General features: G+C 37.0%; 1 protein-coding gene across 2 annotated transcripts in view; it reads right to left on the bottom strand.

The window, feature by feature from the left end:
* Positions 1–9,673: 9,673 nt before the first annotated feature.
* Positions 9,674–17,866, bottom strand: part of ABCE1 (ATP binding cassette subfamily E member 1) — a 28,993-nt gene continuing 20,800 nt past the window's right edge. For both annotated transcript variants that reach the window (XM_027866874.1, XM_027866875.1), the window contains exons 10-18: positions 16,773–16,894; positions 14,438–14,659; positions 13,253–13,312; positions 13,109–13,167; positions 12,844–12,954; positions 12,621–12,763; positions 12,357–12,479; positions 11,087–11,198; positions 9,674–10,206 (exon numbers count right to left, since the gene is read on the bottom strand). In XM_027866874.1, coding sequence (XP_027722675.1) covers positions 10,159–10,206; positions 11,087–11,198; positions 12,357–12,479; positions 12,621–12,763; positions 12,844–12,954; positions 13,109–13,167; positions 13,253–13,312; positions 14,438–14,659; positions 16,773–16,894 — 1,000 coding nt within the window. In that variant the 3' untranslated portion in view covers positions 9,674–10,158. The remainder of the gene's footprint in view (positions 10,207–11,086; positions 11,199–12,356; positions 12,480–12,620; positions 12,764–12,843; positions 12,955–13,108; positions 13,168–13,252; positions 13,313–14,437; positions 14,660–16,772; positions 16,895–17,866) is intronic.

Below are 17,866 nucleotides of genomic sequence, written 5' to 3'. Positions count from 1 at the left end.
TCTCTAGTCTTTTACCCAATTTGCTGACATTGAAAGGTGAAGGAGAGGCACTACTGGTAGAGTTTGACCAGAGAGCTCTTGTAGTGTTCCTTAAGTTAGGATGTTGACTCAAGGATGGCAAAGCCCAGTGCTTAATACTGTGCTGCTGTTCCATGCCATCTGCAATCCATCTGGGACAGTTTTAAGTCTTTCCTAAAATCTCTTTCCCCTTCCAACCCAGCACCATAGGGGGCTGTAGATACCTTTACATAATTACAGTGGAAAACAAGGTCACACCAGATCCATTGTAATACTTAGATTATATTGCCTTTGGCTCGGGCTGCTGGTCCTTAGGAATAAATTATGGTTAAAATTGAATTAAGTATTTATCAAGCCTTGCTGCTTTGCCCAGGGACTGAGCTAGGTGCTATGAGAATGTACAAAGGTAGTGTAACTAGTTAGTTTTTAGTAATTGTGACAATAAAACCATAATGAGTTTATTTTTAACTTGTTGCTCATGTTGAAAATTATGAACTCACTTTTGAATCCTGAAAGTACATAATAATGATTTTTTGAAAGTTGCATATATGGTGCTAGTAGCAGTATCAAAACCCCATGTACTCATACAATTTAAGCTACCAAAGGCTTAGGCTGTTAACCCTAGGATCTCTAGCCATTCTTAGAAACTTAGATGGTAGAGCATGATGGGCACCTACAGGTCAGGGAGCTTTCTTCAGCTGAATCAATTTCCAAAGTCCTGGACACATAATTTTGTTGAATATCCTTGTCCTCCAATGGTTAAGTAAATCTCTTTGTTAACTGCTGAATGACATGTATGAGTTTCTCATTTTGTTCCAATATCAAACTTAGACTCTCCGGGGACATGTCTGAGGCAGGCCATAAACTGTTGGAGTAGTCAAGTAGGATTGTTGTGGGGGCTGGGCAGGGAAGTAGCCCTATTAGACTGAACTGACCTCTGCTTTTGGTGGTGCCAACCTTCAGAGATAGTAAACTAACCCTATGCTCTTAATAAGAAATGTATCTGGAAGAAACTGGTAAACTCTTGTTGGTTGAATTTGTATATGTTCATGCATTTGAAGGGTGACAGTGGTCTCCAGGCCCCTCATCTGATTGGTCTAGGTTTACCTCCCCCATACCATAGTCTGATTTTCAGTTCGTCTGACAAATTGTGCTGAAGAGCTGCATGGGACTGTTGTGTGGCATTCAGGAGGCCGTTGGGAGGTTTTATTGAGAGGTGAATATGAACTTGAAAGGAAATTACCTAATTCTCCCAAGGGGCTCAGAATTCTGGAAATGGGGACAAGAACAAATGTGCCAATTACAGCTCCAGCCAATTGGCTAAGGATGTTTCTCTGGGACTTCAAGGGAGGACCCCTTTGGAGTTTGTGCCCCAGACGCCCTTTAGCACCGTGGCAGAAATGGCTATCGCCCGGTATTGTGGAATGGGGTGTAAGGCTTGTTCCTGTGTCTGTAGCCAACACCCTAAATGCTTTTTGTCACAATGTGGAAGGAGAAGTAGGGCACATGACAGTATAGATAACTATGGTGAAACTGCTCTGGAATGGGTTGCGAGTCAGGCTGAACGTCAGACAGCAATACTTGATTTGACATCTGGCTCCGGCTGGTCAAGCATAAACTTCTGTGGGTGCGATTATCTTTTGCGCCTCAGTGCAGGCGGACAGTGGTAGCACCTGAGACACTTTAGGCTCCAGCGCATGAAAGGTACCACAGGTCACCCTGCCTGACAAAGTGGGAAGTGTTGAAAGCCACATTGAGAAGGTGCAGTGAAACAGACCCTAGCAGCAATGGAAGCCCAAGAGTGGGCCCTCCCTTTGCTCACTGTAATTCTAAAACTGCCTCCTCTACCAGTATTATACCCATTGGTCATTGGATAGCTCATGCCCAGGGAGCGCTTGGAAGACGAAAGAGTGATGTTGGGAGGTGACTTGTTTTCTGGCAACAAGGGGAAGGTGCATGTGTCTACCGAGCTCCCAGAGAAGTGGGGTACTTCAGTAGTCGGCCCCCTACTTTGGGGCTCCCTGGAAGAGGTTCTACTTTTGGTGGCCAGGGAGTATTAATTAGATGGTGGTACAGGGCAATTCTCCCTGTAGCCCTGATGATCCTGGTGCTGTTACCTCCCCACCCCCACCTTACCCCCACCTTACCCCCAGTGTTTATCTCTTTACATTGAGGGAACTGCTATGATTGGCAAAGATTGGTCAGATTGTTTAGGTCTGGGATTTGGTCCTTTCAAAGGGGGCAGGATTGCAAAGCTTGGAATTTCTGGTCATTCTGCAATATTCAGTTAACCCTTTCAGGGCACTGTTACATTGCTTTGTTTTTGCTATATCTTAGTTTTTCTTTTTCTCCAGTGGGTCAGGGTTGATGTGTAATGGTCCTAAAACCACTTCAGTGGTGGAAGTTCTCTAGAAACCTTGAAAGGCTTCGCCACCAGAGTGTCTGCTGAGGTCAGAGCAATCTTCAGTTGCCCTGACCCATGTCTTGCCACTGGACTCCAATGACTGGAACAGAGAGTGAGGCTGACCTTGCACAGCTCTGCCAACTCAAATGCAATCACAAGTCAAGACATCACTCTCCTGATGTCATTGCTCCTCTTCAAGAACAAAGAATGGACAACAACAAATATCAGCAGTTTGGTGTGATGGGAAAAAATACCCTGACCCTCTAACGCCATGCAAGTCAGGCCAGTTTCTCTTTTAAAGATATTGAAATTGTCCTTAAGATATGATTGGCTCAGGCTGTTAACATCACTTCCTGGTTGCTTCATTTCAAAACCACCATGAGGAATTCTAGGTGCTTTGTTTCGCAGACCATGATGGACAGATCAGGAGGAAGGGGAGCTTTACTCAGTGGAATCAACTTTTGGTCCTGGATAAATAACTTTCCCATGATGTGGTTAAGTAAATATTGTCAGTTGTTGTTATTCAATATTGTTAATTCCAATATTGAACAAGGGAACTGGCCTGCATTGGGCCTAGCCCAGGACATCGACATATCATGTATTTACTGCCAATATCGTTGGAAAGATATCAATACTTCTTGTGGTATTTAAAATCTCGGGTGTATTTTCATCTGAGCCAGTGGTTTTTTAAGTGCTTCTCAGCAGGGTTTCTTGAACTGGCATACTGTATGGTAATTCATTTGTCTCTGGCGATAAATGTCCCCTTTGATTACTCCAGTGGCAAGGTCAGCCTGTGTAGTTATGCTGGTGATTACTAACTGAATTGGATCACTTTGTAGTAGAGTCTTTAAAAACAGTGGATTTTACCTATTTGTTGATGCAACTCATGCCAAGTTTTTTAAAAATATCCTGATAAATGGTAATACAGACTATTAAGTAAACTCCTAATGAAAAGTAACATACCAAACAAGAGGGGGAAATTTCTTCATGGAATTCTCCCACTGGTCAAATTAAATATCTGAATGGTATAAGCACAATCACAGTGAACTTTAAAAAAATGTTTTCAGATGTGTCTATTGAATCAATCAACTGCCATTTTGTTTCAGCATCGTTCACTAAACCATAAAGCAAACAGTAAACATTAATAGAATACCAAAATGTGTCACCATTAGTCCTTCCCTACAAAAGTCAGAATAGTTTCAAAGATGGGTGAGTTCATATGAGGTTTTCTGTCCCACCCCATTCCATGCTGTAATACTATTTTCATCAAAGCCTGTGGTCAGAAACAAGTTTGTCACCTGTTCATCCTTCAGGGTGATAAGCATGGCCTAATTTAGACTGATAGATAGAAGGCATGCCCCAAATCTCTCACCAGGCCCATGGTCAAAGCCCTTCAGGGTTGTTAAGACCTGTCAATGTTTGCCCTTGAGTGCTTGTCTTCAGTAACTCAAGGTCACCTCTGTTATGTGGTATTTAAAAGTGAGTGTACACATTCCTCTGGAGGTAAATGTCGGCTTTAGATCAATCCAGTGGCGAGGCTGGACTTGGCACTGCAGGAATTTTTTAGTGGAGAATATAAAATGAGCAAAGTGTAGGGCTGGATGGAAATAGGAGTCGCGTTTTGCCAATGTAGTAGGACAGGAAAAGGTAGTTGGGGAAGATTAGAGCAATGGTTCCCAGTCTCAGGTTGCAACCTAGATTGGTCTATGGAAAAGATGGACAAGGGAAACTGTTTACTATATTTAGCAAAAAAACTTGAAACTGAATATAATGCAATATTACTGTGCTGTAAGAAACAAATACTCAGAAGCTTGGGAGGATTTAACTGCTGCAAAGTAAAGTACAAAGAACCAGGGAGGGGGGAAATATAGACAACAGTTTGTAGATGGGGAAACAATGCTGCAAAGATCATGACCAAGATTGGCTTCAAAAGGAAGGAGCAAGCACCTTCTTTTCCACTTCTTTGCAGGGTTTGGGGACTATGGGTGTGGAACACTGGATACATGAAACTTTTTTTATATGTTTTGCTGAGTTCTTCTGCCTCCCCCCCCTTTTTTTTTTTTTAATAAGAGAGCTTTCTGGGAGGGGGAAGGCAACATTAGGAAATGTAGGTGATGAAAAAAAAACCAATTTATTTTAAAAATAGACCAAAGAAAAAGCATTTCCCAAAGTCTTGTTCAAACAGTGGAATAGTTTTTTGTTTTTTGGTGAGGAGGAAAGGATTGGTTAGAGGAACCTTTTCCCTTGGCCGCTGCATTAGCAATAGTGGTGGTAGATGCCTACCTTTGCCAATTAATCCTGCTGTCCACTGTCCCTGACAAATTACACTGTTTTCAAAGCCAATTTTTGGTACTGGCTTGCTTTAGTGCCTTAGAGCTAAAAAGATACTTTTGTATTGTGATTTGTTATAGGGCAGACAAACTTTTAATGAGTAACAAATATATAGTGTCGTAAGGTTCAGTTTGATTCAACTTTAGTGCCAAATTTGTGCAATAATTTGGTGGGCATACAAAGACAGTCCTTGGAACAGTCCTTGTCTTCAAAGAGCTTACATTCTCTTGGCGGGGAATGGAGAAGATACAACACATGAGTAAGTGAGTAAATAAGTGCTAAAGCATATACAAAATAATAAAAATAACTGGGGAGAGCAGGAAAAGTCGCATACAGGAAGTGGCTGTCTATTGAACTGTGCTGTCAAGGAAGGCTAAAGAGCCTGAGATGAGGAGTGAATTCTAAGTATGTAATAGCACTTGTACAAAAGTAGATAGAGAGGTGGAATATTGTATACAGGAAACAGCCAAAAGGTGTGTTGGATTGGGGGAGTAAGTAATGTAGAGTAATATGAATGTCAATATGAAATGACAGGAAGGAAGGCAGCCAGACTGAAGGATCAAATGACAAATGCCTAAGTTTGTAAAGTTCTGTCACAATCGTCCTGTGGGATACCTAGTTTAAGGATTATCTCCATCATACATACAGATGCTGAGGCTAAGCACGGGTGAAATAACTCGCTCCCGGTTATCCAGATAGTAATGCTTTCTGGGCCAGGGTCCAAAGCCTGTTTCCTTATTCCATACTCTTAGCTTTCCCCTCTACATCAGTCTGGTGCCAAATTTTTTTTGTGGGGTGAGGCAGTTGGGGTTAAGTGACTTGCCCACAGTCACACAGCTAGTGTTATGTGTCTGAAGCTGGATTTGAACTCAGGTCCTCCCAACTCCAGGGCCTCCTGACTGTTCACTGCACCACCTAGCTGCCCTTGGTGCCAATTTTTTACTGTAGTTAGCAAGAGTGGGCAGATTCAATGTTTCTGATATGTACCCGCAGTGCTTAGTTTAGCACAATGCTTTGGTAAAGAGGAAGTGCTTAAAAATGACCTAAAACTCATTTTAGCCTTTTGTTTTCCCATGCATAATGTTTGGAAATCAAATTTAGAAAATTTGATTAGAAAATTTAGTTTCAGGAACCAATACTTTCAGTGCTCACCTCATCATCAAAAAAAATTGTCTTTTTGATTAAATGTATTGACTGAATCTCAACTTGTTTGTAAAAATGCTTTTAATATACTGTTGAGAATTAAAAAAAAAAACCTAGTTTTATCTGAACCTTTGTCCTCAGATATAATTGTGCATGCAAATCTCGTGTACCTAAAAATATAGTTAACTCCCTCTCCATTGTCCCATAGATGTTAAAACAATATTCCTGATACACAGGTCTAACCATGTTACAAAATACAAATTTGTCAGCCTGGTACTTAGTCCTCCATGAATGGGTTCTAGTTTATCCTTCCATATCAAATGAGATGTGTAAACTTTGTAAACCTTAAATGCTCGTTATTACTCAGTGTCACATGCTATGTTCTAGCTAGGCCTCCTAACTGTTGCCTCGAACACACCACCTCTGACGCCTTTGGGCAGCCTCCTCTCCATAACCAGAATGCACACCCATAGGTTCCATCAAGCTCATGACTTAACCTCTGATGTGAAACTGTTCCAGCATTTCCTCATTATTAATGCTCTCCATTCTTAAATTATCTTGGATTTACTCGTTTGTTTTCCCACTAAGATGCAGGCTTCTTGAGGGCAGGGTCCATTTTGCTGTTCTATCACTGACACCCAACAGTGCCATACACAGTAGGTACATGTTGACTTCCCGTGTTCCTTTTTATTAGTTTCAGCTCTACATAGCTTTATTGTTATCTAATTTGTCACTGTGATAAAAGGTTAGGAAATAATTTATACTTTGAAAGGCTTACAAGTGGAAAGTATAAACGAGAACAATGTAATTTGAGGCTATAGCTAGAGTATGAATTACGGAACTTTTGAAAAAGCTTTATTACATACCAGTACATAAAGTAAATAAAATCAGGCTCATAACACATCCTAGAAGAGATCTTAATAGACTGCTTTATTTTAGTCGCACACAATTTGTTAATGCCTTTAAAGTACTTGAGGATGCCAAAAGTTAATTTTATTATCCCTTGGCCTATTTCATTTGCTGAACTTGTTTCTTGCAATTTCTTACATAAGGGGTCCAAATTAAAGTCTTCATGAGAAGCAAAACTTTCATGAGGATTATTTCTTCCTCTTCCCCGTCTAATTACAAGTTTTGTGAATTAAGGTAATGCTTGGTGTTACTGATATAGGCATATATTAATAACTTGAAGCAAGTGTAGTTACCTCTAATATACTTAGTAAAATACTTCTATCACATAGGGTTGATATGAGGAAACTGCTACTTACAAATACACCATATCAAAAACATTAAATACATATGTAAAGCACTATGCTAGGCACTTGGCTAAATTTAGATGACAGCATAGGATTTATAGTTGAGTGTAAGACTCAGCAGCTATAGTACAGAGCTCTATGTGATAAATGCATTAGCATTTAAAGACAGTGCTATGCGAGGTATAAAGGGAAAGGTTTTTTACCAAACAATTGATATAAGGGGCTTTTAAGTTGGCTTTTAAAGGACGTCTAAGGCATCTAGAGGGAAAGAGGTAAGAGCCAACTGAGTCCAAGGCTTGTTAAAGGAGGTGGTGGAAATAAATCTGGAAAGGATAGGGTGATGCCAAATTCTTGGGCTTTTAAAGCTGGGCAGAAGAGTTTGAACTTTACTCAGGAGGCAATAAGCTACTGAATATTTTCGTGCAGTCATGTCACCAGTTCTATTCCTAAGAAAGATTCTGGCAGCAATGGGATAGAGGTAGGAAGACACGTTAGTTTACTGTACTATAGTCCAGGCAATTCTGCAGTAGTGTAGTTAACAGTAAGAAGGGATGGATTTCAGAGATATGGAAATGAGAATGATGGTTGAACAAACAATAACAGAATGAAGGATGAGGCTAGGAAGAAAGGTATTAGGCTATATTTTGGACACTGGAGTCTGAGGTGATGACTGAAGTCCTGAATGAAATTAGAATACAAATTTGGGGACATCTGCATAAGATCACACATCTAGTTCCACTCTCATTTTACAGCTGGGAAAAATGAGGCCCAGAGAAGGGAAGTAACTTGTCTAGGACCATACCTGATATGTGGTAGAGATGGGAATGGAATTCAGTTCCAGTGACCGTAAATCTGGGCTCTTCTCAGGGCACCATACTATCACATGGAGGCTGCTGAGGACAGGAGGGCCAAGGACAAACCTTTCAAACACCCAAATGAGAGGCTGGGAAGAGGATGAGAAGCGAAGAGAGATGACCAATTACAACAGAAGCAGGGATATGGGATGCCTCTGATGTTGATGGAACAGCATCTCTATCTCATGGGCAAAGAGTATCAAACTGCAAATGGCATTAAGAAATGCCAATTAATTTGGTTATTAGGTCATTGGTAACCTTAGAGAAAAAGTCTGAGTAGAGTGGTAGCCTAGGTCATAAGGGGCTCATAGGAGAGGTAAGGTATTAGATTGAAAAAAGAAAAAAGTTTTTTTCTCCCAAAGTTTGATTAATGCCTTAAAATTTATTTTTTGCTTTTATATCCCCCACATTTCCCAATATACTCCTCTGTTCCAGATAACTATCCCTTATAACAAAACAAGGTATTCCCTAATATAATCAGTATAGCTGACCCAAGTCATCCAGCATGCTTCAACGTGACATGTTCCTGACCATGGCCATATTTTCCCCCCTTTTACGTGTTTCCCTAGGAACAATAAGATCATTGCTTCTAGAAAAGTCATGTTGGTTGATTACCTTATGCTTCCACTTGTCACACCTGATTTCCTAGACTAAAACATCCTTTCCAGTTATCACTGCCCTGTTTCCTTCCCCATTAGAATTTGTTTCTCCAAGCACTTAGCACACTACTAGGCATTTAGTTACACTTAGTAAGTGCTTTTTTATTAATTCAACAAAGAAGAAAAAAAGGGAAAAAGTCTAGCAAAGCTAATGAAAACATCAAATAAATCTCAAATATTTAATGCTTGTGGTCAAGTTAACAGTGAAGTGGAGGAGACAGAATGGTAGGCAAATAGTCTAGATGAATGCAGGGAAGGTCTTTTTTAAGGCATATAATTTGTTGGTAGATGGAAAAAACCAATGACAAAAACATACAAGAGAGGGTGACATGAGAAAAGTTCAGAAGGAGGCAGGAGGCTCTGGCATAGATCAATTAAGGTAGGTGAAAAGAACAGCTCTAATAAAGCTCATTAAGCACTCCCTAGCAAAAGGGAGTCAGTAGGTGATGATACTGAGGGATTTTTTGAAGTGAAAGATGGGGGTCTAAGGAAATTCATAGGAAAGGGCCTCTATATTTCTTAGTGAAACGAAAGGCTGGGTCATCTGTTACGATTTTGGAGACAGCCCAAAGAGGTAAGTTTTGCAGGCAGCCCAAAGAGGTAAGTTTGAAGCAAAGTTGCTGTGGGTAATGTGACAAAAGTTATGCCATCGATAAAGTTAGGATAACAGAATTGTCAAGCAGTAACAAAGGCCCAGCTAAAGTTATGTATCATGAATTTGCAACATATGAATTCAGCTTTAAAAATGAAATTATTAGAATGGCATATATTATTCAGGAGAAAAACTGATGTGCATCTGATTCTCGGATTCAGGATGATTTTGCTTTGTAGTTTTTTTTGATAAATACAAATCAAATTAGAAAAGCCTCACCAGAAAAGTTTTAGTTAACAATATCTGGGTTGACAAAATGACCTATTTGCCAGCAGCATCCCTGCCCTCCCCCAATAACATTCTTCCTTGGTATATTATAAAGGTATATTAACTGTATTCAGTGAAGACAAGACATGATCTATACTTCTGATGGATGTTTATTTACCAAATCCTCACCTTAAGAGTCTTTGACTGGCTTTTTAAAATAAGAGCAGCTTCTATATCTTGACATACGTGGATAAACCATATTGTACAGAAAACAGTTCTTAAAGATTTTTAAAACTGGAAACACTGGTCAGCATTTGGTACATGAATAAATTACACTTATAGTGAAAATCTTCCCATAAGTTTTGAAAATCTGGAGGTAATTCACATAACTTGAAATGTCTTCATCTTAGAACATTACACAAAGAATGGCTCTGTCAATGAGTACAGAAAAGTGGTAGTGTCTGATGTTTAGAGTATAATAATATACAATGCTACTAGTTTCTGATGTTAGATAAAGTAAATCATATTTCAAACTCCAGATTATGTGGGGCATTCTAAAACCTGATGAAAGTTTTATACACCAAAAATTCTGATTATATTTAGTTGTAGAAATGTATTATCAATATTCTTAGTCAGCTTAATCATCCAGGAAAAAGTAGTTTCCACTCTTTTTTTGTTCAACATCCTATGGGAAAAAGAAAAACAATCCAAGAATCAGTATTTTATGTTCTACTTCAAGAAATCTATCCCTCAACCAACACCTGCAGATGAACTCTTCTCATGGGGATGTTTCTGGCTTATAGACTTAAGTTCTCTCTCTAGGAAGCTGTCCAGTTGTTTCCTCTAGCCCCTCCCAACTACCCTGCCTGGATCTTTAAAAAGAAAATGTTATGTAATATTTTTAAAAAAATGGTTGTCACTTTATAAAGTTTTATACTACACATTAATTCAACAGTTACTGAACAAGCGTACAAGAGAGTGATGCTAAGCATGATGGATCTAGAGTCAAATAAGACTATCCCCAAGGAAGCTTAAAATCAAATACCATGTATGGCCAAATATCAAAGTCTTAGTACAAATAATTATACTACCCTTCGCTGTTTCTATGGAAAAATAAGACAATTTGTATCATCTTTTAGTAAGTTCAATGACTGACTATATATTTTTCCAGTAATGTTGATATACTTGCCATGATGCATTCAATAATTTTCCCAAATGGAACCCAAATCTATGACCTCATTGGAACTAAGTTTTAAAAGATCTAATTGATGAAAATAAACATATTTTGACAGTTCCATATCTTCGATAGGGAAGTGGATGGGGACAATGACAAACAATAAATATTTGAGTTCCTCCTACATAAAAGGGCTAGTGCCCAATGATATAGAGAAATAAACAACAGAGTTCAACTAAAATGCCTCAAGGGACAGTAATTTTCTTCTAAAAGAAAGGAGAGGATATGTTGGGTCTAAGTTTTTTTTCCCATTTAACTCTATGAGTTATCAACACTAGATAATAATTATCTTACTACTAATCATCCTCTTCAAGACAATATTCCCACATACCTTGATTGAATTAAGTTTATTTATTCTTGGCCTGTAGTTGTTTGGATCTCTTCTGAAAGTAATTTCAAGCTGAGACAAAAATTTATTCATACCAGCCAAAAGGGTTTGAGGACTAGAAAAAAAATATTTGTGACAAAATTTTACACAGATGAAGATGTCTAAATATTGACTTTTACTGAAATACAACTGCATCTTTGAGGTTAAAGAGACTATCTGCTAAAGTCACACCCTGTAAAGAAAGGCGAATTTATATGATTTTTTCATTGGATATAATTACTAATTGTTTAATATAATCATGGCCTATGCTTTTCATCTAGATATAGATATACAAGATGGAACTACTGCCATACCAAAGCGTTTCAAATAAAATGTTTTCTTGAGCTTCAAATTCAACAATTTGTTTTGGGAGAGAAAAGGGATTCAATAGAGAAAAAGCTAACAGATTAACCTGGTACTGGATAGAAAGAAACAATTTTCTATTATCCCTGCCTATATGATGGTGAAGGAAAAAGAAATCTTTTTCATGTTTTAATTTAGCCATCTTTAAAATAGAGATCTCTACCACATATAACACATTGTGTTTTAATAAACACTTTAGAAATTTAATAGGTACTATATGAACTGTGTTAATTTTAAGATATTTGTTTCCTTGTAAGGAAACCCAATTCTTGAACATACAAATATACATTTGGAAATATCAAGATAACTAGAGCTTTAAAAAAAAAAAAAAAAAGCAGGGCCCAAAGCTGCAAAGCTGATACCTCACCTAATCTGTGGAAAATGTTTGATTTTGTTGGGCATCTTGCTCTTACAAATGACTTTTCTGAACTTTCAGTAAGCTGAACAGGGAAAAGAAAGATAGGGATGAATATACCTGAAACTTGACCCTGGTCCATATTCTAGAATACTGAAGTAGTAACTGAACTAGTAAGTAAGGAGAACAGCCTATATCATGAACTCACTCTGTAAGCTCGTGCAACTCTGGGTCTGTAAAAAGAGACCTCTGGGTTTGCAAAAACAAAGGTCTTTTCCAGGCCCACTACTCTAGAATCTTATTCAGTTGGTTTGAATTTTGTGGGCCTGGTCCTATGTACTGGTAAGGCCTGTCATTTCTGGTTACGGCCCATGAGCTTCCATTTCTTTAACAAATGATCAACCAGTCATATTCAGAGATCTTAGAAGACTGATATGCTTTATACATTTCTGGGAAGGTTTCAGTATTAGTCATCTATTCATATTTGTACTAACATATAAATACCCAACATTTTACCTGTTTGCAAGTGTGTTCTTAGATGGAATGCCATCAAAAACGATGACCCGATCTGCTAGATAGGTGGCCATGATAAAGTCATGTTCTACCACAAAGGCTGTCTTTTTTGCATGGAGAATGAAACTAAAACAAAAAAGATTTTGAAATTTTTTCAATATGGCTTCAGAAGGGACACCAAAAAAGCATATTCAAAGTTTTGTTAAGCACTTTTGTGTATGAGTACACATACCCGCGAATCACACTCTAATGCGCAAGACAATTTACCGTTTGACAACTCGGGCTGCCATTAGACGCTGCTCAGAATCCAAGTACGCAGATGGTTCATCAATTAAATAGACATCAGCAGGTTTGCCCAGACAAAGAGCTAAAGCAACTCGTTGTAACTCACCACCAGATAACGTCTGCACCTGTGTGGAGAAGGGGCTTGGTAAATGTTGTGGTAACACGAATATATAAAAAAGGAAAAAAAAAATTCAGGGCTCAGTACCTCTTGATCTATGATGTTTTCAATCTGCAGAGGCTTCATTACATCAGTGACAAATTGTGGGTGAGTATAAGCATCTCGTATCTTCTCATGTAATAACTGGCGTACACTTCCCTGTTTTAATTTTAAAAAACAAACAAAAAAAACAGCACTTAGAGTCTAAATGCTTGCCCCCAGTACAATGAATGGCAAAGAAAACACAAATCTGTAAATAAGATTTATATCCCTAATGATTTCCTTTAATTAGCAGAAAATAATAATAACTCACTGTTGATTTGGGACTGATCTTCTGTGGCTTATAGCTGACATTTAGAACTGGCACTTCCCCTAAAATATAGAAAGCAACTATAATAAAAATGGTCTTGTTGGCTAATTTTGAAATTCGCACAAATGCCAAAGATTTAAACATTACCTCCTTCATCAGGTTTAAGTCGGCCAGCAAGCATTCTGATGAATGTAGTTTTACCAGTACCTGGCAAAATGAAAATGAGGAAGATAATATAACATGTAAACATGAATTGTGACAATTAAGTTTTTAGTGACTTACTAATAAACGTACACTGAGCATTCCAATTTCAAGTCAGACAATTGGTAATTTTTTAAAAAAGGCAACTTAGAGACATGTATGGGCTTTGTAGGTAACAGAGAAAAATATACACTTAAATTTGAGGATTTGTTAAGAATCAGGTGTTGCTTGATTTTCATCACTGAATTTTAAACTTGATAATTAAAAAAATAAATATATAATCTGGGAGCACCACAGGTTGAGTTTTGGTTATTGTTTCTGACCAAAATGTGGGTCTAAAACAAAAGTGTATAATATAAACTTCTAGTTTTCTCAGGATTATTTGCTAATGATTTTCATGCAAGGAATAAACTTATTCACTTCCATTTGCTATAATTTAATAACTAGTTTATTTTAATTCCTTTAACAAGACTACAAACACCTACATTAAGTGGAGTTTTTAAATATAATAAGCAAACTCAATTTCTTTTGCAACAAATAGGAATTTACATTTTTGCAAGGTGTAAGATACATTTAAAAAGCCTGTGCTTTTTTTCCAATCATAAAGGAAATAGTTAACATGTCTGCTAGCCAAGTAATTTCACAGCTACACTCTCATAATGGCAATCTAATGCTATAAATGTTGGCAATAAAATTGTCTACAGTGGTAGACTCACCTGAATTTCACATAAGGAATGCTCCAAATGGAGATGAACATGGAGTTTTTTTTTAAGCTGGGTTGCCTCTGAACAACCAATTTATCCATTATTTCCTAGTCAGAATCCAAGATGAATAACTTCCCTATCAATTTATACACAGAAAACTCTGCTCAGGAAAAGTATCTTATTTTAAATGAAGAGGTTTCTTTCTTAAATGTGCATATAAACTGGGTTGAGTGACAAAGATTTTAAATGAGAAGTTAAGGTACACTGTCACAAAAAAATCTGTAGCCGAACCAAGGTCATAAGATCAACCCAAACTCCCACACCCTCAGACCTACAACCCAGCAACAAGAGTATTTCTTACAAGACCTTAAAAACATAAGCCTGTTGTACACATGTAGACTCAATTATCATAAGTTATAATACTTACCATTTTCTCCTAGCATCACCATGATTTCAGAGTCTGTGAATTCTCCGGCAATGATTGCAAGCTCAAATTCGCCCATCTTTTTCTTCATTCCTGGATATTTATACATACACATCTTTTTCACTTCTTCCTCATTTGCTGTCTCAGCCACTTTAAAAACCAGTGATGCATCTCTGAATCGTAAATTTTCAGTAGGAACATAACCATCTAAGAAAATATTTATACCTGTTGAAGAAAAATAATATCAATAACAGGGAAACAGAGTGAACTAATAAATCAAAATACTATAAAGCCTTTTAAATTCTGTATAAAAGAGGATTAAGTTAGTATTAAAGTAGAGCATCAATTTCCAGTATACAGATAATATAAAGAATAAGTAACAATCTCATTTTTTTGGTCCACATTCTTCGAATGACTAGATATCATGTAGTCTTAAAATGAGGAAAATTCCTAATCTTAGTTTTTTTAAACAGGAAAGTTATATTAAACTTGGGATAAAGTATCTGCCACATTATCAACATTTCAGTAGCTTTTACAGTTTTTTCCTAATTAGAAGTGATTAGGTAGGGAAGGCATTACAGAAGAATTAGTTCAGTATTGAACAAATCTATCAAGAATCTGTGCTGATGGGTGATATGAACTCAAAGCATGGGAAATTTGTCTGCCTCTATGGATCACAATAAATCTATGACTTAGTAAATAAATCTAGGGAGTGGACCCATATAAATAGGTGCCAGAGGAAGGGTCACAACCCTCATCTTCTGTGCAAACAAGTACAACCACTCCCTCCACTACACAATAGCACCTCTAATTTAAGTTCAATAATCATTTCTACAAATAATTTAAGAACTTTTAACATATGGGCAGAAATGGATGGGTTATAATATGCATCCATGGCAGAAATATCCAACTGATGAAATCACACATCTACTAGAGAATATGTGTGTGTATACACACAATATTCACAAAGAGAAGATGTAAGATTAATAAAAAAAAAAAAGGCAAGCTATATATTTTAGAGTAGTGAATTATTTTACATTTTTAAAAACTAATTTTTTAGCTGTATTGAAAAGTGAATGTCATTTTAATAATTGTCACTGTATACCAGGCACAACCATCAATCTAAATGCCAGAAATCTAAATGGTTAATAAACATAATACCTTATCTATTCTAGCATATTCTTTTTGTCCATGTTAATTTTTGAATTTTAAACCAGGTTAGTTCTAAATGAAAATTGAAATTAGATTATTTCAGTGATAACAAACTGAGACACTTAAGGTTGAATGTGAACTCTTTAAAGTCCCTACTAAGATTTTATGGAAACGAATTCTACGTCTTTGCCTTCTTTCACATATCAGGAAAGCTGTTTAATTTGCCAAAAATTCTCAAATTAGAATTCAGTCCAAAGAATGAAAATTTTCTTTTTTTTTCTTTTTCTTTTTTTTTTGGTTAGGCAATTGGGGTTAAGTGACTTGCCCAGAGTCACTCTGCTAGTGAGTGTTATGTGACTGAGGCCACATCTGAACTCAGATCCTCCTGACTCCAGGGCCTGTGCTCTATCCACTGAACCTAGCTGCCCCTATAATTTTGAAACATTTAAAAATCTTAGTGTGGTTAATTGCAGTTTTTACTAATTCAAAAGTATTTTAATAAATCTAGGTCCTCTGAAAGCATATTTCTTGACTAAGTTTACTTTTAGTTCTAAAATGCTGATATTATGGATAGATATCCATTGTAGCCAATGCTTAATTTCGGCCTGACCTGGCTGCCATGTATTAATAATAAGAATACTGGTAAGAAAATAAACCCAAGAGTAGTAACTGGCCTGTTACGAACCATTTATAAAAAAAATTACTAGGAACAATTAAAGTTATTTTGTGATTTTTCCAAATCATTTAAAAAGCTTTTTACTCAACAAATGTTTGAGATGTTGTCCCAGGATCATACTGGGGATGCAAAGACAAAAATAAGACATAACTTCAAGAATGAAATTATGTATCACATTCTACTACCCAAGCAAAAACATTCTACAGAGAGAGAGAGAGAATTTGAGGCCAAGATATCTTGTCTTCTCAAATTAAGAACCTTAACAAATTAAGTCATTTGCCCATCTGTTAATGTGAAAATTCTGTTGACTGATTAAGTTTTTACCAATTTCATTTCAGGTGACAAATGTTATTGAACTATAAAAAAAACAAAACAACAAATGGCTAAGAATTTGAAAAATAAAAAGTTTTGTTTTCTAATAGACATAGTAGTAAGGCCAGAGAATCTTTATATTTTCTATCTTAATGAAAGTGAGATTACAGGATACAAGTAAGAAAATTTTAAAATTACCTTCTCTTACACTAAAGGGCATAGTGACAACACCATAAGCACTTGGCACTCCATACAAACAGCAGATGAAGTCAGAGAGATAATCTAAAACACTTAGATCATGCTCCACAACAATGATATATCTGAAAAGAAAACCACAAAACATTTAAAGTTTTCTAACTTAACATGAATTCTTATCTATAAAAATTAGAAAATTACATTAAAATGAGCATCTTTAGCAAGTCAAAGCTCATCACTAGGAAACAAATGTGAAATTTCTCTTCAAAAGACTCCAAGCAGCATAAGTTCAACCAGATTCACCAAATAGCCATAAAAGTGTATCATTGAGCTAAGTTTTCTAAATAGATCTATTAAATGGAAACCATCCTACCAGACTGAGTATATATGCACTTATGTTAAAAACTTTTATGTGTGCTTTAAAAAAAAAAATTTACTGTTACTGACTCACCCCCCTCCACTGACAAAGGTCTTCCCTTGTAACCAAACAGTTGAGTCAAGCTAAACAAATTAACTAATTGGCTACGTCTGAAAAAGTACTCCTATAGTTTTCCACCTCTATGCTGAGACAGACAACATGCTTTTACTAGTTTTCCATGTTTCCCTTTTACATTTTTGGCATATATCCCATAATGCATTATCTTTCAATTCAATTTATATCCTGAGTTCTATACTACCTGTGTGACTTAACCTTCCCAGGCCTCAGTTTTCTCATCTGAGGAGTGCTGTGCTAAATGGCCTCTGAGGTCTTTTCCCACTCCAAAACCATAGTTCTACATGCCCAGCATTATGGAAGGCACCACAAAGGAAAGATGTATATAAATTAAACAATTAAAGGACAGCAAAAGATGGAATCTGCCGGGGTAAGCTGCTTTCATTGCAAGTGATGTTGGAACTATCACTTCAATTTTTGAAGGGCCGTGTGATGAAACAGAAATGAGCATTTAAGAAGATGAAACCTAGAAGACTGGACCAAACACATTCATAAGAAATTTGTGCTTGCAGTAGTATGGTTTTAAATGCACAATTATTTAGAGTATCAGTAGTCAGAAGTGCTGAAAGTAAGAGTCCACAAGAAAGGAAGGAATTAGAGATGG

Source organism: Vombatus ursinus, unplaced genomic scaffold (assembly GCF_900497805.2).
Source record: "Vombatus ursinus unplaced genomic scaffold, bare-nosed wombat genome assembly UNPS02014784.1, whole genome shotgun sequence".
NCBI lineage: Eukaryota > Metazoa > Chordata > Mammalia > Diprotodontia > Vombatidae > Vombatus > Vombatus ursinus.
Note: the sequence above shows the minus strand (reverse complement) of the source record. Positions and strands in the feature narration are given on the sequence as shown.